A 24,330-nucleotide genomic window follows, 5' to 3' on the forward strand; every position below is an offset into this window, starting at 1 on the left:
CCATTGTTTGGCACATAGAGCTGATCTGAAGTGCAATGCAGTGCAAACTTTTGGGTAGCAAGCATTCTCACAATGACAATGAGCCTTTTCAGAACATTTTGCCAGTAAAGAGACTCTGATGCAATCTTCTCTTGATGCTGATCATCTATGGTGGCCTTTAACCTTAGTCTCATCTCAAGCTCTTTCCACCGATGGAATGCTCTCTGGTGATTTGCTGCCTTCTCATGGCATGCCAGATTTGTAGCCAGATTTTTCCAGTCCTTTGTTCCTGTGGAACCCAGTGTGGCTGGAACATTAGACTGGAAGAGTTTGCAACAAAAACAGCATGTAGCATTCTGGGTGTTTGAGTACATAAGCCATGGCCTCTCCACTTGGTCACCATTGGGGATTTCACACCAGTAATGTGTTGGATGGAAACTTCTATTTTCATTGTCTTTGGGGAACATGAAGTTTTTCGCTTGCTGTGGCCCATGCAGTACAAGGAAGTCCCGCAGGCTACTGCTCAAGTGGGTCCACAGTCCTGGATCATCTGGCCTTAAGGCACTAAACTCAGCAGCAGCTGTTTTTTGCGCCTCCAGCACACTCTTCTGTGATCTACACTTTTCTTCAGAATGTGCATAGTTACATCCATCTGAGATGGAGATATGGATGCTGCAGTAGCTGCCAGGTCACCTGCACTCTAACTGGAAGATCAGGCATCTCCTCACCACTCATATCCTCACTAGGGCCTCACCGTAAACATTTGTGTCTATGTATCTCAGGAGAGCTCCTTCCTGCTTAGATAGAAAAGCTTCCTTTGCTTTCTTTTTCTGAATGCTGCCCCAGAGGGGTGTTTCCTTCTTTCACTCATGACTGCTGCCTGTGCCAGCTACAGTGGCTCTCAGCACTCAGTTGAAGGGGACAAATACGCAGGCTGGTAGCAGGGCCTGAGTGAGGGAAGATGTCTGATGCTACAGGAATAGGGTGCATTAGACAAACAGAGAATAAAATATGATCCATAAACAAATTACTTTGGTGGTCACATGGATGTATGTTGTCTTTGTCCTCCCATGCTATCGTGGGAGATGCCAGAAATTGCACAGAACCTAACACATAAGAAATTAATCAGTTGACTCATACTAGTAATACTTTGGCTGACATGCACCTGACGAAGTGGGTATTCACCCACGAAAGCTCATGCTACAAAACGTCTGTTAGTCTATAAGGTGCCACAGTATTCTTTGCTGCTCTTACATACTGGTAAAGTTTGTCCCTTTATTTTATGGTCTAGTCTTCACTGCTAAAAGGGATGTAATTTTTTCCCCACAGGGTAACTAACACACGTGAGCTATCCTGACATAAAAACACATTAAAAACAAGGATTTACAGTAAGGTAAATTGGTGAGGTCACCCCTCACCCCCTGCAGGGGACTTGTTTTGAGGTCACTAGTTTACCTTGCTATAAAGCTAAAGTGGGTTGGCTTCACTAGGTTAGCTACAGCAAGATAAAAAATGCAACCCCGTTTAGCCGTGAAGACAAGACCTTGAATCTGATTCTATGGAACACCGGTGGAGGGAATTGAACAATTCTTGGCTGTAGTCATATTGGATATTGTAGAATCTTCACTCACAATCACCTGCATCCATTGGTTGGCTCTTACATACCCTTTTGTGTATGTCACTTGACAGAGCTCTTGAAATCTGCTGACTATCAAGATGGAACCCTTCTTCTGCAGGAAAAACTGCAGTGTTTCTTGAATGTTGTCAAGTAAATATAAAGATTTCCCTTGATGCCAGGTCCACGGATCTTGTTCATTGACTAATTTGCAGAATGTTTTTATTTAAACACTGGAATTACTCAAAAGTATTTCCTTGTAATGAGACTTAGTCATTCTGGGTTGCTTTCTTTGGCTGACATCCAAAACCCACCACTTTCTACATCCTTTTATTTAGTTTTGGGTTGGATTTTTGTGAATGTCTAGTCTTCTGCAAGACTGGAGATCAGCCCAGATTCTTTCCCAGGGCCGGCTCCAGGCCCCAGTGCGCCAAGTGCGTGCTTGGGGCATGCCACGGGGGGCGCTCTGCCAGTTGCCAGGAGGGCGGCAGGCGGCTCCGGTGGACCTCCCGCGGGCGTCCCTGTGGAGGGTCCGCTGGTCCCACGGCTCCAGTGGACTTCCCGCAGGGGTGCCTGCGGAGGCTCCACCGGAGCCGTGGGACCAGCAGACCCTCTGCAGGGACGCCTGCGGGAGGTCCACCGGAGCCACGGGACCGGTGAGCAGCAGAGCACCCCCCGTGGCTTGCCATTGTGCTTGGGGTGGCAAAATGGCTAGAGCCGCCCCTGTTCTTTCCCCACACCTTTTGGTGAACTGTGTATTTCCAGAACACCACCGGAGAGAATAGTAATATGAAGTACTTAATTTAGCTGATCTGGTACTATGAGAGGTGGGTGTGAAGAGTCACGAACATTCTTCTAGTGAAGTAAGAAGTTTCCTATTGAAAACTTTTTTTTTCTGGTTTTCTGCCAAACGAAATATCTACACAAATATAGATTTTATACAGATGCTAAAAAGCAGGTTCCTTCAAAGCTTTGTTTACTTTTTAATGTATCAAATGTGCCTAATTATTAAACCCCTCAAACCACATGTTCACATTTAAAAAAATCTACAAATTTTTTTGAAAAATAGGCATACCACAAAAGCAACCAAACCCTCAGTCAAGCAAAAGTCTGAGGGGCATGGAATATGACCCATCTCTTTTCTAACAGTACAAATGGGGGCACTGTTGGCCAGCAAAGGAAGCAAAGTAACTGAAGTCACCTAGTTTTTGATTATTATGATTCCTATTGAGTGTGGACTTGGCTACACTTGAGAGTTACAGCACTGGTGGTGGCTTTACAGCGCTGTAACTTACTCCCCGTCCACACTGGCAAGGCACATACAGTGCTGTATCTCCCTGGCTACAGTGCTGGCTGTACTCCACCTCGGCCTGGGGAATAATTTCAGCGCTGGGGTGCCAGTGTAAACAGTAATTAATCTTACTAGGCTGTAACTGACCTCAGGAACCTTCCCATAATGCTTTTTAAGTAAAGATAACACTCTTTGTTTTGTTGTGATGCCACTCTTTGTTTTGTTGTGATGCCTCTCTTTGTTTTGTTGTGAACTCAGGGCTCCTGGAGCAGCTTATCTAAAAAACAAACACAGCTACTGTTTGCTCGAGCAGAGGCAGGGAGGGGGGATCCCCTAGTGTTTGCTTGAGGAGAGAAGCAGCCCAGAGTGGGAGTGGGGGGCTCCGTTTTGGAGCAGCTGCTTATCTGGTCTGAAGGCTATTTGCATTTAGTGAATGAGAGAGGGGTGGGGGAAAGGGTTGAAACTTTTAAAATGATTGAAGGTTGGTGCTGTGTATCTTCAAGTCCTTAGAACTTGCAAGGCAGGGAGCTGACACAGTGTCAGCTCCAAAAATCCACTCTCTCTGTCTCCCCCACGCTCCCTGTCACACTCCACCCCACTCCCCTCTTTTGAAAAGCACATTGCCGCCACTTGAATGCTGGGATAGCTGCCCATAATGCACCACGCACAACAGCGCTGCAAATGTGGCCACACTGCAGTGCTTTCCCTACACAACTGTACGAAGACAGCTTTAACTCCCCGCCCTGTACAGCTGCAAGTGTAGCCAAACCCTCTGTCAATGAAGTTGGAAGCTAGTCTTCCAATGCTGGAGGTCATGCAGTTTTGCCCTTACTCTCTATCATGGCAAGATGTCCTTCATAAATATGTTACATCTAAAAATAATGCAGACTAGTATTATCATTGCGCATAAGAATGTTGCCTGTTAGTGGTCCCACCCATTCTGTACAAAGCTGGTGGTGAAGGGAACTGTTGAAGACATTTGCATAGTTCATTGCCCTGGATCTTAAGCTGAGGAGAGAGGTTCATTAGGAAAAAAGATTTCAGTTGGCTGTCACTAGCACCCCCATAACAACTGCCAGACCCTTATAGACAAATATGATTTCAATGTAAGAGCTAAGATGTGAGCATTCTCAGCTGTTCTTTCACAGGAGAGGCACAGGAATTTCTGAAGATCATCCAAGAAGGCATAACAGATAAGAACTTGGTTTTGCAAAGTGTCAGAAATGAACGACTTTCCAAGTCTGAAGCCATCCTCTCACTGAAAAAAGAACGTTCTTTTTGCCGATACAGATTAACATGGCTGCCACTATGAAACCTATCCTTTCACTGGTGTTTCCAAAGGCAGAGATAATGGAATACACCACTTCTTTATATTGCTAGGTATATGATGGCACCTGTACTGCTCAATTTTTCTGTATGTTCTTATAACTACAGTACCTTGAAAAGAAGGCACTTAAAGAAAAAAATAAAGCTCTGTAGTCAATTGATAGCATAATGAGAAAAATGGATGCTCAATTCCAATTACCAGTAATGAGTTACATTTTTAATAGCCAAGTAGAGAATGTCATTTCAACTCAGTCTATCCCTTTCTAAACAAGTGTGTGGATTATTTTTTCCAGAATTGATGAATTTCTTCATGCACCATCAAAGTTTCCTGTTAGAGTTATGTGAATTGCTGCAGTGTTACTGTATAGGGGTTCATGCCAATATTTTCTTTTGTTTCAATCTATGTTGGGAGCTGATTCCCTGAGTTTTGATTTGTTTCAGATTGAACAAATCCCAAAATGTTTGGCACTCAGATAAAGTGATAAGAGTGCTTAGGCTTAGGTATTTCTGAGATAGATAGAAAAATTCAGCATGAACTTCATTTGAAGCTGATGGGTTTCATAGCAAAACTATCATACAGAATTTCATGTAGTTTTGATTTGAAACTATAAACTGGTCCAGGGGCCTGAAATTGGACCCAGATTTTATAGAAGCTTCATGATCCTTTCAAGCAACCTGGGCCAAATGTTAAGATTGTAACAAACTCTAAGCCAGGCAAGATTGAGCATGAAGAAGTAACTTTTATGACCATGGCCTGTTAATATGTATGCACATTAATGTCTCTGTGAGTTGTTTTATATGGGCAGAATTCCTACCAGACTTCCTTTACCAAAGATAAATGACAAGTGTGTCATGTGGAGCTTAGTATTTGGTGGCATGAAAGAAGAGCTGCTTTCCCTCAATCCTAAGAACATACATAAATATAATGGAACCATTTTGTTTGAATGCCGTGTAGTATTTTAGCACAGAAGAGGTTGGTCACATATTTGCATTACATTGTTTTCATGCTCCAGCCTAGCCTCTCCTGGGAAGTACTGATACTTAGCAGCTGCTAGTAAGAAAAACTATGCATTAATTTGTGCAAATTAAAAAAATCTACAAAGTGAAAATTAATTTACAGGGAATATTTCCAATTATACAGGATGTTCATGCTTTTACTGGCTGAACTCATGTCAATATCCATTTCTTCTGCATTTACAGTTGCAAAGGCAGTTTTCAGTTCCAATTCCATTCCTTGGCCATAATGACATTTTGAAATCTGGGTCAGTCTGGTAAATAAGTTGGACTGTAGGACTGGAAATGGTTTGGATTCCAAACGTTTTGCCTGCTTCTGTAAACTACATAAGATGTTGTGCTGCAGATGCTGAGGGATTCTGTTTCTGACCTTATCTATTCCTTTAATTTTTTTGGGATGACTGTTTTAGCCTGTGCAGGCTGTACACAGCTAGAATATTTTTCATGTGTAAAAGTCAGGTTTTCACTAGACTGTCTAATCATTGTTTTTGAGAACATGGAATTGTAACAGTATAACCTGTAATATTAACTTCTTTCCTTCTGGACATGTTTCGATCCTTAAGAGGAAGCCCCTTAAAGGCCCTGTCTATCTTGAAAATACCACTATATCAAGAGACCTGACTATTACACTTTTGTCTATTGACTCAGTTACCACATACCAGTACTTCCACTTTGTTTTCCCAAACAACGCCAAAGCCTTGGATGTGAGTTGATTTGTATCCAAATCTTTGGCATGATTCCAGGGACACAGTTAAAAATGCATATTCAAACTGTCTGTGCTATAAGACTGAACTCTGTTTTAACGGTAGTAGTGGGCAGCCATGTTGTCTCAGCGTGGGTGTAGCTGTAGTGTAGACAGGGCCTTACATTCATGATGATATTAAATATAACTTTTATAACTGGTCATTTGAAAACTAGCCGTTAGAAACTATAAATATGGACACCTCTTTCTGATGCTGAATTTGTTGTTGAAGACTTTTCCTGTCACAAAGATTTGAATTTCTTGGTGTATCCAAATTGTTTATATTTAGCCAAATTTCAATCTTTTGGCCTTCTGACAACCACTCAAGCCATCTCTTTCAGCAAGCTTTTCTCCTGTGGTTTCAGATTAAGTGCTATAATCTAGCATTGACGTGTCCATTGCTATCACAAGCTGCTGTTCTAGAGCAGATAGTTTATCTGATCATTAAGAATTACTGTGCATGTCATTATTGGCCCTCTCATCCCCTGTGCTTAGGTGGGGTTTGTGCACTCTATAAAAGTCTCTTAAAATAATGAGACGGTTACAATGTGTAAGGTTAAGCATAATAAAGAAAGATACAATAATGTTGAGTGGTTCCACTGACTGTCCCAGGAGACTCAATTACAATGAAGTGCCTAAAATGAAACACTCAGGTAATACTTTGTAAGAGTGAGGCCTTGGAATATATGAAGGAACACATTTTCTGGGAGCAATCAATCAAGGTGTATTTTGATTAATAAAATCCTATATAGTTTGGGCCCTGAGTATCTGAAAAATCTCCTCTGTCCTTGTGGTGAGATCCACTTGAGCTAACAGTCCCCTGGTTTAAATGCAAGGGAATTGGAGGCACAGGGTGTTTTTAGGGACACTCTAGGATTCACTTCTCCCTGAGTTCAACAGAGCACAGGCCTACTGACCTTCATGACAAGCTGTTCTCACGGGCTTTTAGAAGGGGGGCGTTTAGGTGTTTGGGAGGGATACTCATTGATAATCCTGATGATCAATAGTCCAGATGGGCTTGTTGTGTAATGCTTTGTTTTGTAATATTTTAATTGCCTTTATTGTATGAACACCTCAAACATATGGTAGATGCATTTTGAAAATCAAAGTACAATCAAAATTAAGCTAAAATTGTGGAGTATTGTCCATCTCTGTTAACATTTACACTTTCACATATGTCTGGTTTCTCCTATTTTATGGAGAGAAGTGAATAAAACATTAATTTATAGTGATGTTTGCCATGCCCATTGACCTCAGTGGGAGTACTCACATATATAAAGTTACTCACATGTTTGCAGGATCAAGGTCTTCATCTGTTTCCCATTTGATTCCTTTTTCAAAACAGGAAAATGTGTTTGCAAAACTACAAACCAGTGTAACACCTGAAACAACATTTACTTTTTAGTTAATTTTTTCCCCAATTTATGAGATGATGATGAGTTGACAATTTCCTTTAAATAGGAATAGGCTGGTTGGGCATACTTTATTGTCCAAGACTGTATCTGTTTATTGGATGTATCAGATGTGAATCTACATGCTACTTAATAAAAGCTAGGAGGTGTTTCCTGTTTCTCTAAACACTCATCCATTTATTTTGTGATGAGACATCTACACAGGTACTCTTTTCACATATATATATGGGATCAGATAGCAAATTTCAGTCACCTGTGGAGAAATTAACTGAAAGATTGTACAGAAGAGAAGTATTCCCTTTTCTTGCAACACTTTCAATGTGTTTTTTTCTTTCTCTCTCTTAAAAAAAACCATTTATTTAAAAAAGGAAAAACATGACAGAATTATTTCACTTAAACATTCCTGTAAATCTGTTTTCAAACAATACACTGGCATCAGTGGGATATTATTTCACAGCAGGACACAAGTCTTTTTTCTGTGCTTCAGTGCTGCCCACATGGCAGGTGGAGCAGTTTCTTTCCCTTTGAAATGTCAGTGCTTACTTAATTATATAAAGTATAACTAGAAAGCCAGTTAGAGTCTCCTATACCACAACCAAACTACACTTTCTACATATGGAACTATAGGTTACATTTTACATACATACATCATCATCAGTATTAGTTTGTTAATCTTATGCCCTGATGCTGCAACTTTTTGTGAATAGACAGACTTTAGTGGGGCTCTGCATGGACACAGGGATCTCCTGTGGAGTTCATTAACATTAAGACTGGGGCCTTAATGTTAATTGTCAGGTCAGTTTAGGACCAAATGTTACAAAACATTGGACAAAGAGAAATATTTTCCTTTATAAAAAAAACCACCACACATGGGAAAAAGGTGCTTTTATTTATTTTTATTTTCTTAATTCTGGGGGTCAGGGCATGTCTATGCAACAAACTGTGGTTGATGCAAGTTATGTTGGCGTACAGCCACGAAAGTTAGTATATCACTCGTGTGAGTGACACTGTTGCTTCCATAGGCTAATTTATTACAGACATTGCAATTTTCTATTCTCGCCCACACACACACATCTCTCTCTCTCTCTGTCTCTCTCCCTGTGTGCCATTCCCCTGTATTTCATGGACTTCCTGCAATCCCACAACATCCCCTCCCCAGCTTGCCCAGGAGCAGGCTCTGTGTCTCCCCCTATACCATTGTCCCCATTCTTATTTCTTCTCTTTCTGTGTGGAAATAAGTTACTCACTGTGTTAACATTTCTCAACTGGGAAGGCATTGTTGTGCTGGAATGTGTTAATGGCTGCCATCAACCAGTTCTTTGATCTATAGAAAGTTACAGAGGTGGTTGAAGCTCTTGGCTCTGCTAACCAGATGCAAGGGGCTATGCATGCCCCACATTTTCCCTCATCTGTTTTTCTGACTTCCACCAAAATAAATAGGGTTCTTCTGCTCAGGGATATGCAGGGCCGGTGCAAGGATGTTTTACGCCCTAGGCGAAACTTCCATCTTGCACCATCCCCGAGCCCCCTCCCTGAGGTGCCCCCCCCTCCGCAGCAGCTCCCCATCTCCACCCTGAGGCACCCACCTTGTGACAGCTCTCCACCCCTACCCTCCGCCCTGGGTGAGGTAACCCCTGCCCCAGCTCACCCCTGTTCCACGCACGAGCACCCCAAGTATGCCATCGCTGCTTCATTTCTCCCACCTCCCAGGCTTGCGGCACCTAAGCTGATTGGCACCGCAAGCCTGGGAGGCGGGAGAAGTGAAGCAGCTCACCCCTGCCCCGCCTCCTCCCCAAGCACGCCGTGGCTGCTTCACTTCTCCCGCCTCCCAGGCTCGCGGCACCAATGAGCTTAGGAGCCACAAGCCTGGGAGACAGGAGAATTGAAGCAGCCATGGCGTGCTCGGGGAGGAGAAGGGGCAGGGGTGAGCTGGGGCAGGGAGTTCCTCTGCATGCCGCCCCCCCCTTACTTGCTGCAGGCAGCCCTCCCCGCACTACCCTGCCCCAGCTCCCTCCGCCTAAATGCCGTTGGCGACCAGGGCGGCCGAAGTTCCGGCCGCCGCGGTCGCTGCTGAAGAAAATGGGGCCCCCCAAATCCCAGCGCCCTAGGCGACCACCTAGGTCACCTAAATGGTTGCACTGGCCCTGGGGATGTGTTGATCATTCCCTGAAATTTTAGAATTAATCAGATGATGTGTTCAAAAGTTATTGCATTACAGACAAATATCAAGTTGAGTGTAGATCCACTTTGCTCTGCCAATAAATATACTTTATCTTGGAGGGTCTGCAGTCCAGACATTACAGCTGTGTGCCTGGTCACTGTACTTCACAATCTGAGAGCAGATCTGACTGTAAACTAATGTAGAAGTCAGGGCCGGCTCCAGGCACCAGCATTCCAAGCTCGTGTTTGGGGTGGCAATCTGCAAGGGGCAGCAGTCCCTGTTGTTTTGCCCCCAAGCTTCTAAACATAGAAGTTGCCGCCGAATTCCCACAGCCACGGAAACGTGCCTGCCGCCCTAAGGGCACACTGACTGCCCCCACCGCGGTGGCAATTTGGTGCACTGCTTGGGGAGGTGAAAACTGTAGAGCCGGCCCTGGTAGAAGTGACTAGTTTATTGTCTGTGTCCAGGTGGAGATAAATGTAAAATGCACAGAACAAAATAAACTAGATTTTAAATTTTTTTTCTGCTATACTATTCTAAATCATTATTGTTAACATAGATTAGGGTTCTCAAGACAAACTTTTTGGTGGCCTCAAACTGCAGCCACTAACTTTTGCTGGTGGCCGCACTCACACTTTTTTCTGAAGTACTTAATTAGCTTTAGGAAAAACAAATAAATATGCACATAGGCATGTCCAAATCTTTGTAATGTATTTATTTCTAGCTAGTAAGTGTGCTGTCAAAAATTATATTAACCAATATACAAGTATCACTTTTGACAGCAGACTTACTCAGCCCTGCCAAGCCTGGGGACAAATTAAGGCCTGGATGGAAGGATGAGGGAGGCAGCAAGGGACTAGAGCAGGAGTAGGCAACCTGTGGCATGCCTGCCAAAGGTGGCATGTGAGCTGATTTTCAGTGGCACTCTCACTGCCCAGGTCCTGGCCACCGCTCTGGGGGACGTGTTCTGCATTTTAATTTAATTTTAAATGAACCTTCTTAAGCATCTTAAAAACCTTATTTCCTTTACATACAACAATACTTTAGTTATATATTATAGACTTATAGAAAGAGACCTTCTAAAAACATTAAAATGTATTACTGACACGCAAAACCTTAAATCTGAGTGAATAAATGAAGACTCTGCCCACCACATCTGAAAGGTTGCCGACCCCTGGACTAGAGCCTGAACCCCACAGATAGGGGCTGGAGCCTGCTGCTACCTAGCTGGAGACCAGTCCTGAGCCCCACTACCCCAGGAAGGTGGGGAATTCACCAGCTGCCAGCTCCTCCAGTGTGGTGCCACAGGTGTTGGCCCAACCCCTGTTAGCGGCCCCAGCAACCAACACCAAGGAAGTACATTCAGGAGCAACAGCGAGGCAGAGGAGCCACTACTTTGCCCTCCCCTTCCCTTCCTTCCCCTTCCCATCAGAGCCCAGGAGGCTGTGGCTGCAAGCCCCTGGTGACCGTATGTGGCCACATTTGAAAAATGCTGGGTTAGATTCTTTGTTCTTTACAAGTATTTTTGTCCTTACACTATATTGTTTTAAATAACGGGGGGGGGGGGGTGGTAATTTTCTCTAGCTTCTGGTATGTTTCTCATGTATGAAGTTTAAAACCAAACTTTTGTATATTGTGGAGGTAGAGTTCAATAACACTCTGGAAATTACACTGAGGGACATGTCTATCCTCATTCCCATGCACAGAGGTTTATACAGTAATAAGATCAGTCTAAACAGAAGCAGCCTCCAGTGAATTGTCCTTTAGAGCTGTTTTCTCAATCTGGCCATGCAAATTTTAGCAATGAAAATGGAGGCTGTAAGGGTGAATTCCTGTGCTTTGAGATAAAATTGTACCATGGCCTGAACTGTTAACCTTTTTGGTTAATTAATTTACCAATAACCCCTAAGGGATGTTCTCTCATTTCAGCACAAGGGGGCTTTATACATGCAAGTGCCTTTTAATGTTAACACTAACTGCTGGAACAGGGGTTTTATCCCTGGCATTAAAATAAGAATATCTACTAAATGAAATATACACATTTTAATAACTTTATATTTCTGGCAATAACTATTTATATATGAACAACGTACACACAGAACCATATGAAAAAATGAATCCATGAGTGGAGTAAAGATGGCCAGTGTAGCTATCTGGCAAACCCTGCTAGTGCCCACAAGGCCTTAGACACGTTCAGGCGGAAACAGTTAAATCTACAATCCCACAAGATAGTGGGAACGGAAAATCATCTCCAGTTAAGGACAAATACTCCAGAATTGAATATATTAGCTCAGGAGACAAAGATCCTGAGTTTCTTTGGTGGAGTAGCTCAGCTGTTGGGTTCCACATTTTCAAATACTTGAGACTCTGGCTCCAATTCTGGGGTGCAGCAAAACAGCCCATAAAGGGACACTGCAGCAGAGCACAAGTTAGAGCAGCCCCCAAATTTCCCAATTATTGCCTTTTTTTAGTTCCTTTCTTGCTTCCTCACTAATAATGCACAAACCATTTTAAGACGACATAAAACAATATCTGTACCAAATACCTCACTCTGAAAATTGACATAAATACCATGGAGTAGAATGGGGGAGCGTCTTCTCTCCTCTTAAATGCCACTGCCAAAAGCAGTTCATGCAAAAGGGGGGCATTAAGGCAACACTTATTCCTGCCTTAACTAAAGCCTCATACTGAGACCTAGTCTACACTACAAAGTTATGTCAATGTAAGCCAGCTTGCATTGACTTAGTTGTACATGTGTCTACACTTAAATTTGTCTCCCCGAATAAAAGGGTGCCGTTTAATGTCACAGAGTAACACTACCTCCTCAAATGGTCGACTTACTGAGCTCGATCCTCCAACTGCTATCCCACGATGCCCTATACTGACCACTCTGGTCACAGTTGGGAACTCCATTGCTCAGGGGTCACAGACATAGGCGCCAGCTTCCTCTGGGCCTGGAGGGTGCTCAGCCCCCTGCTCTGCCCCAGGTCCCATCTCTACCCAACCCCTTACCCCAAGTCCTCACATCTGTCCCACTTCTTGCTTCACCACAGCCCCCATCCCCTTCTCCAAGGGACCCATCTCTTCCCACCCCTGGCCCTTCTTTTTCCGACCCAGTTCTGACCCCTCCCCTGAGCATGCCCCGTGTCCATTCCTCCTTCTCCCACATGCTGCAAAACGGTTGCTTGCAGCGGGCAGTAGGCGCTGGGCAGGAGGAGGGAAGAGTTGATTGGCAGGGTTGCCAGCAGGCGGGAGGCGTTGGGAGGGATGTGGAGCGCTGGCTGCTGGTGGGTGCTAAGCACTTGCTAATTTTTTTCCATGGGTGCTCCAGCCAAGGAGTCAGCATCTATGCTTACAGAGATTGGAAGTGCCACACTCCTCCCTCTTTAAAACCCTGCGAATTTTTGAAATGCCTTTTCCTGATTGCCCAGCTGGAGTAGACTGGCGATATTGGATCTCCTGGGCCTGTGTAGAGAAGAGGCTGTGGATACACAGCTGTGGAGCATCTGTAGAAATGGACATCAACGAGCAGATTGCATGGGGGATTCAGGAAAAGGGATGAACATGCCACATGAAAGTGAAGGATATGTGGCAGGCATATCAGAAGACCAGGGAGGCCAACAGTTAATCCACTGCCAAGCCTCAGACCTGATACTTGATGGAGACCCCACCACCACCCCGTGTGCCACCATAGGTACCTCAAAGGAGACTTAGACCCAGATATCTGCTATGAACAGTGAGGAGGAGGAGGAAAAGGATGTGTGAAATGCAACTGGTGGGTCCTTGTTTGAGACTCAACCACAGTCAGTCATTCAGTCCCTCCAGTCGAGCACGGGTGAGCCTGATGCAGGGAAGAAAACTTCAGGTAAGTGTATAAATGAATTTCCCAATGATGTTCAGTTGGCATCTCCAACTTAGTAGGACTTAGCTAGTGATTTTTCATTAATTTACTCAGACTAGAAGAGGTAGCAGTACAACAAAGAGAGGTAGAGTTATCCTCTGCTTTTCATTCCCCTGTAGAGAGAGATTCCAGGGGACATGTGGAGCAGCTTGTTTATGTACACAGGGACATCCCTTGAATCCTTCTGAGAGATCTTGATGCAACTTTCATGGAGGTATTCTGCAATCCTCTCCCAAAGGGTTTCTTTCTTCCTCCTTGGTAGGATGTTTTCCCACACTACTCTGTGATTACTGCAATGGAGCCTACCAAAGTTAACAGGCTAGCAGCATATAGGCTTTGGGGTGCTAACAGCAACTGTGCTATGTTACTGAGATATCAGCTAAAATCACCACTGCCTGTGGGAAACCGTGATTATATTCAGTGCCATTGCCCTATACTCATAGTTTAATCCAACCAAGCAATTCCTTCTCATTTCCTTCATGCCTGGAGCACCAAACTCACAATAGCTAGTACAGTGCTGTGCGTGGTGCTGTGCACAAACACTTTGAAGCAGACATGTCAAAAAGCATGTCTTGTTTAGAACTTTGGAGAGCAAAGGAAGGGAGTCCTGAACCTCAACTTTCACTTTCCATTGCAACTGTACTGACAATGGTACCTCTGTGTGTTTTATCTGCAGCTGCTGCGATTGCAGCATTCCCCCTCTACGCTCATGAAACACCTGAGCCAGATGAGGAGGAGAAAGAAAAGGACTCAGGATGACCTGTTCAGTGCGATCCTGCAAACCAGTGCTGTGCCAGACCGTGAGCAGAGGGCCTGGAAGGTGAATATTTAAGGCTACATTGAAAAGGAAAGAACAGACCAGGAAAGGCCCAGGAGTCCCAGCAGGAAAAAGGAGAGGATAATGCACCAGGACATACATAGTGGGTGTTCTACAGCAACAGAGAAAGATGCTGCCTTCCTTTGCAGTCCATGGAGAACTCCATTACAGCATCTCCCTACACCCCCCCCCCCCGTCCAACATTCCATGTGGTGTCAGGGGCATCCCTATCCTCCATACTACGAAACATTAAGGACAGCCACAGCTTCACATATGCTGACATGTGAGAACCATGGTTGACGTGTAGATAAAATGGACATGAATGCTCTTTGCACTTATTAAGTTCTGTACTATTAATTTATTAAGTTTTGCATGTATTTGCTTTTACACTGCACAGATTTTTTTCCCCTCACTGTTCTTGTTACTGAATAAAATTTTATTATTTGTAAAAGAATTCATTTTTATTAGTTCACAACATATGCTGCAGAATGCCTAGTGATATAGAAAGCATCTAGTTACATGTTACTGTACAGTCAGGACCGGCACTAGGGGTTTTAGCGCACTAGGTGCAAGGCAATTTCGCCGTCCCGCGGCTCCGGTGGAGCTGCCACAGTGGTACTTGCGGGAGGTCCACCAGAGCCACGGAAGCAGCCGACTGTCCGCAGGCATGACTGCGGCAGCTCCGCTGGAGCCGCCTGCCGCCCCCTCCGGCAAAATGCCACCCACCAATAATCCTGGCGCCCTAAGTGATTGCCTAGGCCGCCTAAATGGAAGCGCCGGCCCTGTGTACAGTATGACACAACTCATAAGATTGGTGATACAGTGTAATTTAATTGTACAGCAAGCACCACAAAATTAATAGGTACATTGAAAGTGTTATATTCACAAATGTACACCAAGCAGCACACAATTCCCAACAGGCCCCAAAATAGGAAGGCCAAGTAAAGCACAGTACACCACAATGCATTACTGTGCCTCACTATTAAAGTGCTCTCCAAAGGCCTCCTTCATCCATATAGCTCCACACTGAGTTCTTCTACTAGACCTTTGTCTGGCTGTTCAAACTCAGCAGACAGCCAATCCATGTCCCATCCAGCAGCAACTTTTCTCCCTTTGCATCACAGATATGCAGGACACAGCAGGCAGCTATAACCATTGGGATTTTTTCTCTCTGAGATCTAATCTTGTGAATAAACAATGCCATCATCCCCTCAGTCTAACAAAAATGCCTTCAACAATCATTCTGCACTTACTGAGCCAGTAGTTGAATCTTTTTGTGGTGCTGCTGTTGACGTGGCTGGAGTACAGCTTCATGAGCCAGGGGATCAAGGGGTAGGCTGTGTCCCTCAGGATCACTACTAGCATTTCAACATCACCAATGGTAATCTGCCAGTCAGGAAAGAATGTCCCTACTTGTAGTTTTCTGAACAGTTCTGTAGTCTTAAAAATGCGAGTGTCATGCATAAGGTTACAGTTTGGTCACGGAGGTCACGGAATCCGTGACTTCAGCCCACAGCCTCTGGGAGCTGCAGGGTACCCCTATCTCCTGTGGTGGCCAGGAGCTGCGGGGTACCTCTGCCACCACTGGTGGAGGGGGCAATCCCCGGCTGCTCCCCAGCTGCTGCGGGTGGTGGAGGAGAATCTCCCAGCAGCTCTGCAGCTGCCCTGGGTGGGGGTCCCTCCCAGCTCCCAGCCACGGGGCAGAGGCCACAGCTCTCAGCCACAGCAGGGCAATGTGCTGGAACCCCCCCCCCCTTTGTTTTGTCATGGACATTTTTAGTAAAACTCAGGGATAAGTCATGGCTTCCATGAATTTTTGTTAATTGCCCATGACCTGTCCATGACTTTTACTAAAAATGTTCATGACAAAATTGTAGCCTTAGTCATGCACCTTCTCTGGCCAGCCAGCACTGATGTCAGCGAAGCATCCCCGCTGATCAGTAGAGATATGCGTGCCGTCTATTGCTCCATCACAGTTTGGGACTCCTATTGCTATAAATCTATCCACTATGTCCTGTACATTGCACCATCGCAGTCCTGCATAGCAGGATACAATTAGTGGCCCTGTACACTAGCATGACAATGGTCCCTGCAGTGGATTTTTCAACTCCAAAATGATTTCCCACTGACTGGTAAGGAATCCGCTGTTGCAAGTTTCCAGAGTGCAATTGGCACTTGCTTCTCTACTGTCAATGCAACTCTAATTCTGGTGTATCTACATGGGAAGATTGGGGGAGTTTGGCACAGAGATCCAGGAACATAGCCTTGGACATCTGAAAGTTTTTGCATCCACAGCTCATCATCCCAAACTGGCATTATGATGTGATCCCATCAGTCAGTTCTCTTTTCTCAGACCCAGAATTAGCACATCTGCAGCTGCTCTGTGAATGCCACCAACAGCCTTAAATTTGTTCTTATGTGCCACAGCAATCTGTCTTCCAAGAAATCACCATGTTTCCTGCTGATTCGGTTCTTCTTCCAGTTCTGCAAATACTCAAGGATCATGTGTCCTGTGCCTGCAATACTCATGACAATAGTGCAGAGTTGTGCAGGTTCAATGGTTCTGTCAGGGATGGTGGACAGCAAGGAGGGTCCTGTGGGTTCATTGGATTTTTCAAGAAGGTGCTGATATTATGGGATATAGATGACAATATGGGATGGAAAAAATTGCATGCTGGGAACTTGACCCTTTGTTTCCTGTCACTCCTGAGCAACTTGTTTCTGCTCCAGCGCACATTGCCAAAACTCCCTAAAAGACCGTGCACAGTGGGATATCTACCCATGGTATACAGCACTGTGCATAGACACACGCACTTCTGGTGAGTACGTGCAGAAGGTCACAAGGAGCCAAGTATACACACGCACAAGCGATATACTAACTATGGCAGCTTTATGCCGACATAACTTGCGGTGGCCAATGTTTGTAGTGTAGACGTGGCCCGAGGTACCTTGAGAACTACCGCTACAAACCCTGCCAATCCCAGATTATATCAACACGAAAGAAACTCTGGCAGATTTTGTTCTGCTGTTAAGAGGGGAAGGGTGTTGACTCCACCGCAGGGTGTTCAGATGATCCAAAATTTGTTACTATCTGCTTCAGGCTAGTATCTGGGTAAGGTAAAATCTCATATTGGGCCAACTTCTGTTGGTGACAGAGACAAGCTTGTCTGCCCTGGGGCTGTGGTTTAGGGGGAAACATATCACTTGGGTAATTGATGGTTTAAATGTAAATGTCTAAGTGACAAACTGCTTTGTTATAATGTTTTTTCTTTTAAAGTGCTTATTAGCACTGTAAGGGGAAAGCTATTAAGCCACACCTACATAATATGTACCTTTGTTTACATGGAAATAAGGCTTTTATCTGATCATTAGGAGCCAAATGTAAAATGTGTAGTATGTAAATTGTGGGTCCATAATTTAGTTTACAAGTCAAGCATTGCTCTCTAATTCAAACATACTGTAAGTAAACTGAGACCAATCAAGAGCTCTCTAAACTCAAGTTAAATAAAAAGATAAACATTAGCTTTATTTGAAATTTAATAATGTTACATGAAAGACAGAACTTAATATTATATTGTATTGATACAAATTGTCAGCTGCAGTTCATTTAGAGATGGCTGGGACTGCAACACCTGCCATCCAACCTGAAGTCATTTGAAATCTCAAAATACCCTTTTCCTGTTGGTAACCCAATCTGCTTAATATAAAATCAGACTGTGTGTGCATTTTTTCATACTTACATATGGTGGTCTTGGGTGTTATTGATTGTTTTGTGCATACAGCACAGACAGAACATGTGGCTAATACAGCTCTGGGATTCAGCAGATCCTGGGTTCTACTCATGGCTCTACCACCAGTTTGGTGTGTTATTTTGGGAAAAATGCTAAACCTGTTGGTGTGTCATTTCCTCCATCTTTTAAGTGGAGAACATAATCCCTCCCACTCTATCTTATAAGGCTATTGTAAAATTAATCCATATTTGCAAAGGGCTTTGAATATCTCTGATGGATGGTGTTACGAACTTTCAAAGAATTATTACTATGTGGGTGACCTGTACAGGGGGAAAAATGTATGTGAATTATTTTTTTCTTTATGTTGGATAAAGATCTGGATGGATTTGTTTTTTCTTAAAGTTTTTAGGTTTTTTTTCATTAGATATCTCTAGGCCCTGTCTAGCCTAGAAAACTCTGTAGTCTTATCTACACTAGGAAAATCCCCCATTCCTCACAATGGGTATAGCTGAACAGAGTATAACTAAGCATAGAACAGGATGAAATGTATTCATTACTATTTCAGAAGCTATCAAATAAATTAGTTGTTAATTTTAATATTCATGTTTCACTCTCTTGGTATTTTGGATATCATGACACATAGTTCTTCAGTTGTCCAGGAAAAACAGGGTGGACAAGACCCAACTGCAGGATTTTCAAAAGCAGTCAGCATTTAATAGAAGTAGAATTGGGCCACTAGTTAGTGTTTTTTGAAAATTCCATTCCTAATTTTTCATGTAATAATCAAATAGAAAGCCAAACAAATAAATAATTACTCTTTCAGGCCTTATTTATGCATCATAAAAGAGAAATAAGTGTACAAACCTATATGTTTTTCTTTGCAAGTCACTGTTAAAAAGCAGCTTTTTACACTGTACCAAATCCTATTCCCACTGAATTCAGCAGCAAAACACATTAATTTAGCTGGGAATGGGATTCGGGCCTTTGTGAATGACTCTGTAATAAACAATAGCAGCTACTGATACCAGCCTGGCAGCTAAATTTTCCCCATTGTAGAAATGTCTTTGGGGGGTGGTGATGGTGTTTTATTTCCCCAATTGTTATGTTTTGGATTAAAAGTTAAGAGCCCAGACCGGCAAATTAGATATATAATACCTTAGTTTATTGAGTTTATTTAAAGCTACATTCAGACAACATTGAGAAAGTGGAGACAAAGAATTCCAGGTCAGACTGATTCCAGAGAAACTCAACTCTTACACATTTTGAAGTTGCGTATTACATTAGAAGCATAATATCATAACAACCCCCCTTTGTGCAAGATGCTGTTTCCACATGTAATATGATCAATAGCCAGGGCTTAAATTCAGCCAGAGCTGTCCAGAGCAGAGCTTCAGTAAATATTTTTAAACCTATGGGGCTGAAGCTCCAAGCCCCGAATGGGGAGAGGAGGAATATAGGGGGTTCCAGGAAATACATGAGAATTTAAGTCCTGTCAATAGCCTTATACAAATTTTCCATTTCATGGTTGTCACATCAAACTCATATTCCCTTACAGGTGTGTCTGGTTTTGTCTGTGTGTTAGTTGTGAGGGTTTTTTAAAGGGAACATTGTGGTATTATATGTGCCTTTAAGTTCTACAGAAACAATCCAAGCACAACTTGTAGGTTTTGTAAGCCAGTCCTCTTCCAAAAATCTTGTAAATACTTGGGGGTTTTATTAATTGTATTTTGTAGAAAGAGCTGTAATTGTGACGAGTGGACTGTCTTCTAGTTTCTACACCTTTGGGAATATTTGCCATTTGTGCAGAGGGGAAAGTAGCAAGAAGATTCTTTTTTAAAAAAAAGAAATGGAGCCCTATTGATTTAATGTTCTATTTCTATGGCAAGTAATTACAACAGTGACTGTACTGTGGCTTAGTTATGGGTGTAGCAGAGCTTGCAAGAACCACATTAGTTTCTTCAATTATAAATACAGGTTTAACTCCCACCCTCCTACGCATCAAAGCTTTATCTCTAATGAAACTGAAAGATTCTGTACTTTCACTTTTCACTTTCTTGCATTATCCCTGTCTTCTCTAGACAACTTTTAGAGTTAACATCAATTAGAAAACCAGATCTGTTTTCTTCATTTGAATTTAGAAGCACTTAGAAAACTGCCTTTTCATTATTTCAGTATGATTTGTATGACTTATATTCATTACTTTAATATGATCACAAGTAAATATAACAAATGGAAATCCTTCAGTGGGTTACTTCAAGTTTGGGGGGGGGGGGGAATGTCTTCCAAGGCATTTAAGTATTCAGACAAAATATTTGCTTTCAGTCCTTTCAGTGAAGAAAGCTATCTTCCTCATTCTAAAGCAGATAAATGCCCTTCACTTGCATAATATTCAAGAATTTTAGAGAGCATTTAGAATTACAAAAGATAGTCTTTTAGCTATTTTTAGCCATCTGTTGAGATGCTGTTCTCAAGATTTTCTCTGTTCAAAACTGTGTAATGAGTTTTCAAATGAATTAATAGAGTTCAGTAATGACATTCAAGAGGGAAACAAGGCTGCTTATATTTGTTAGAACAGAGAGAGTATGAGGCATTAGAGCAACAAAATGTTGATTTTTCTAGGTTAGAGTTAAACAATAACTATTTTAACTTATTGCTCTTGAAAGCATCACTTTGGCATAAGAAAACATTTGATTCACTACTGTGTTTTTCCTTTGTAGAGGTCAGAATATCCTGGATCCAGCTATGGAATATGTGAAGGTACCGTATCACTTCAAAACATCAAAATCCTTTCCCAAATATTTTATAGTGTACGTAATCAGTGATAGCCAATTATTAATCTATTTTCAGTATCCAATCCTATGCAATCTGGTAGTACTGCAATCAAATTAGCCAGATTGGGGGGAAAAAGAAGTAATTATATCGTGTGAAATAAACACTTAGAAAATAGAGTACTTAATAATCAGCTTCGCCACCAAGGACTATTTCTTTTTGGGGAGAGTATATTCTGATATTCAGATGCCTCTGTTACATCATGAATATTCTCTATTTAGTAACTGTTTTTTAAAGTTTTTTTTTTAAATGTTTGAATTAAATTGGTTAAATGATCCCACATTTCTCACTGTGTGGTAGGGCCTTTGGGGAAGTAGAGGAAAGAAATAGGTCATATCTCAAAAAGATTACCCTCCGCCGCCTGCCAATCTGAAATTTAGGCCTATAGATTTGGCACTTTCCTCTTTACAAATGCAGCTACAAATTCATCTCTGGTCTAAAAAGCTAGAACCAGGTCTGAATTTGGTCCACACTAGTAAAGGCAAGGCTGCTAGGTTACACACTAACATTAACTATACTCGGCGCTGATTAGGCCTCAGCTGGAGTATTGTGTCCAGTTCTGGGTGCTACATTTCAGGAAAGATGTGGAAAATTGGAGAAAGTCCAGAGAAGAGCAACAGAAATGATTAAAGGTCTAAAAATCATGACCTATGAGGGAAGATTGAAAAAACTGGGTTTATTTAATGTGGAGGAAAGATGAGAGGGGACATGATAACAGTTTTCAAGTACATAAAGGTTGTTAACAAGAAGAAGGGAGAAAAATGTTCTTGTTAATCTCTGAGGACAGGACAAGAAGCAATGGGCTTAAATTGAAACAAGGGCAATTTAGGTTGTACATTAGGAAAAAATTCCTGTCAGGATAGTTAAGTATTGGAATAAATTGCCTAGGGAGGTTGTGGAATCTCTGTCATTGGAGATTTTTAAGGGCAGGTTAGACAAACACCTGTCAGGAATGGTCTAGATCAGTGGTCCCCAATGCAGTGCCCACGTCCTGGCCCCCGGGAGAGCACCCACCCAAATTCCTTCGAATTTCAGCGGCATTTCGGCAGGGCCGCTTCTCGATGACGCCGACAAGTGATGTCATCGAGAGGCATGGCCCCCGAATTTCGGCGGGGACGCCTCTTGCGTACGCCGCTTGCCGTCAACAAGTGACGTCATTGAGAGGCGTTGCTCCCAAATTTCGGCAGGGACGCCTCTCAATGACTTCACTTGTCGACGGCAAGCAGTGTCATCGAGAGGTGTCACCGCCAAAATTCGGGCGGCATTTCGGCAGGTGCTCCACTGTCATAGTGGTCCTTCGGCTGGCGCCCACCAGCCAAAAAGGTTTAGGGACCACTGGTCTAGATAATACTTAGCCCTGTCTTGAGTGCAGGGTACTGGACTAGAAGACCTCTTAAGGTTCCTTCAAGTCCTATGATTCTATGATTTAAGCTAATTGGACAATATTTTTGTGTACACCTTTACAAATATTGTCCCTATAGTCTGAGAGTCTGACTCCTGGTGTTTGTAGTATGTCTAAAGTAATTTGAAACAAGACAGCATAGTATGTTTTATCTGACCCTCAGACAACAGTGAGGTTCTGGAGTTACTTTAAAACTTTTCATAATCATTTACATTCTGGAGCATACATTAATGCTCATTCTAAACTCAATCCTGGACAAGCAATATAGGAACATCCAAGGAAATGCTTCGGGGCGATTCTTCTTGATGTGAATGCTTCCTGAAAATGCTGGCATCCTCAATTTCCACTAAATTGGCATCTTACACCACTGAGCCCTTAGGCTCAGATCCTCAAAGGTATTTAGGCGTCTCACTCCCAGAGCCCTGTAGTCACTGATGATTTACTCAGGGTCATACCTGGCAGCATCATGGGGTATCATCATCAAGCAGGTGTTGTTTCTAGTGGGTCATGAATGGATCGGTTCTTGGACCTGCACTATTTAACATTTGTATTAATGGCATGGAAGAAGACAAAATCATCACTGATAAATTTTCAGGTGACACCAAAAATTGGGGAGGAGAGAGTAAATAATAAAGACGAAAGGTCACCGATAGAGTGATTTGATCACTTGGTAAGCCAGGTGCAAGGAATTTGCATTCTAATACATATGTATTAAAGTTACACATCTAGGAATAAAGAATGTAGGCCATTCTTACACAATGGGGACTCTAGGCAACAGTGCCTCTGGAAAAGACTTGGGGATCATGGTGGATAATCAGCTGAACATGAGTTCCCAGTGTGACGCTGTGGCCAAAAAGGCTAATGTGATCCTGGGATGCATAAATGGGAATCTCAAGTAAGAGAAGTGGTTCTGTGTTTGGCACTAGTATAACCACTGCTGGAATACTATGTCCAGTCCTGGTGTCTACAATTCAAGAAGGATGTGGCTAAGTTGGAGACGGTTCAGAGAAGAGCCTGAAGAATGATTAAAGGATTGGAAAATATGCCTAATAGTGATAGACTCAAGGAGCTGACTCTGTTTAGCTTACCTAAGAGAGGATTAAGAGGTGATTTCATTACAGTCTGTAAGTACCTATATAAGGAACAAATATTTGATAATGGGCTCTTCAGTCTAGCAGAGACAATCCAATGGCTAGACTTTGAAATGCGACAAATTCAGAGTAGAAAAGAAGCTTAAGATTTTAGATAGTAGTTAATCATTGGAACAATTTACCAAAGATTGTGATGGCTTCTCCATCACTGGACATTTTAAAATCAAGATTGGATTTTTTAAAAAATAGACGGAATTATTTTGGGGAAGTTCTATGGCCTGTGTTATATGTGAGTGAAACTACGCAATCACAGTGGTTCCTTCCGGCTTTAGAATCTATGCATAGGCACTGACTCCGTGGGTGCTCCGGGGCTGGAGCACCCGCTGGAAAAATTGGTGGGTGCTCTGCACCCACTGGCAGCTCCCAGCCCCACCTCCCACCCCAGCTCACCTCTGCTCTGCCTCCACCTCCTCCCCTGAGCGCGCTGCAGCTCTGCTTCTCCCCCCTCGCTCCCAGCTCTTCCTGCAGTGAAACAGCTGATTCGCGGTGGCAAGTGCTGGGAGGGAGGGGGGAGGAGAGGGAACGCAGCGCGCTAGGGGAAGAAACAGGGCTGGGGCAGGGATTTGGGGAAGGGGTCCAATAAGAGCAGGGAGAGGGCGGAGATGGGGCAGGACGGGGGTGGAGTCAGGGCAGGGGTGAGGCCGAGCACCCACCAGTGCCTGGAAAAGTTGGTGCCTATGAATCTATGAATATGGCAGGGAGGAAGAAAAGGTTCTGTGTTGGTCATTCACCAGTGTGCTTGGTAACAGGAAGTGATTCTGTGACAAGATAATAGACTAAGTGCTAATTCTGATGCTTGTAACCTTTCCAGCAGGAGTAGGCCCCATACTTTTGTCAGTAGTTGAGATGTTTGTTAAGTATTAAGATTTTGGAGCTGGAGAGGGAAGCATGGGGGAACAAGTTTGTAAGACAGGAGGAGGGCGTAGTAGCCCCATGTCTTCCACTTCCCCTCATTTTAA

The 24,330-nt window shown here is 43.2% G+C and overlaps 1 protein-coding gene across 2 annotated transcripts in view; it reads left to right on the forward strand.

Moving 5' to 3' along the window:
* BCAR3 (BCAR3 adaptor protein, NSP family member) overlaps window positions 1-24,330 on the forward strand; it is a 130,241-nt gene that overhangs the window by 51,354 nt on the left and 54,557 nt on the right. For both annotated transcript variants that reach the window (XM_030573728.1, XM_030573725.1), the window contains one exon: window positions 20,707-20,746. In XM_030573728.1, the coding sequence (XP_030429588.1) occupies window positions 20,707-20,746 (40 nt within the window). The remainder of the gene's footprint in view (window positions 1-20,706; window positions 20,747-24,330) is intronic.

This window comes from Gopherus evgoodei, chromosome 8, assembly GCF_007399415.2.
Source record: "Gopherus evgoodei ecotype Sinaloan lineage chromosome 8, rGopEvg1_v1.p, whole genome shotgun sequence".
NCBI classification, from domain to species: domain Eukaryota; kingdom Metazoa; phylum Chordata; order Testudines; family Testudinidae; genus Gopherus; species Gopherus evgoodei.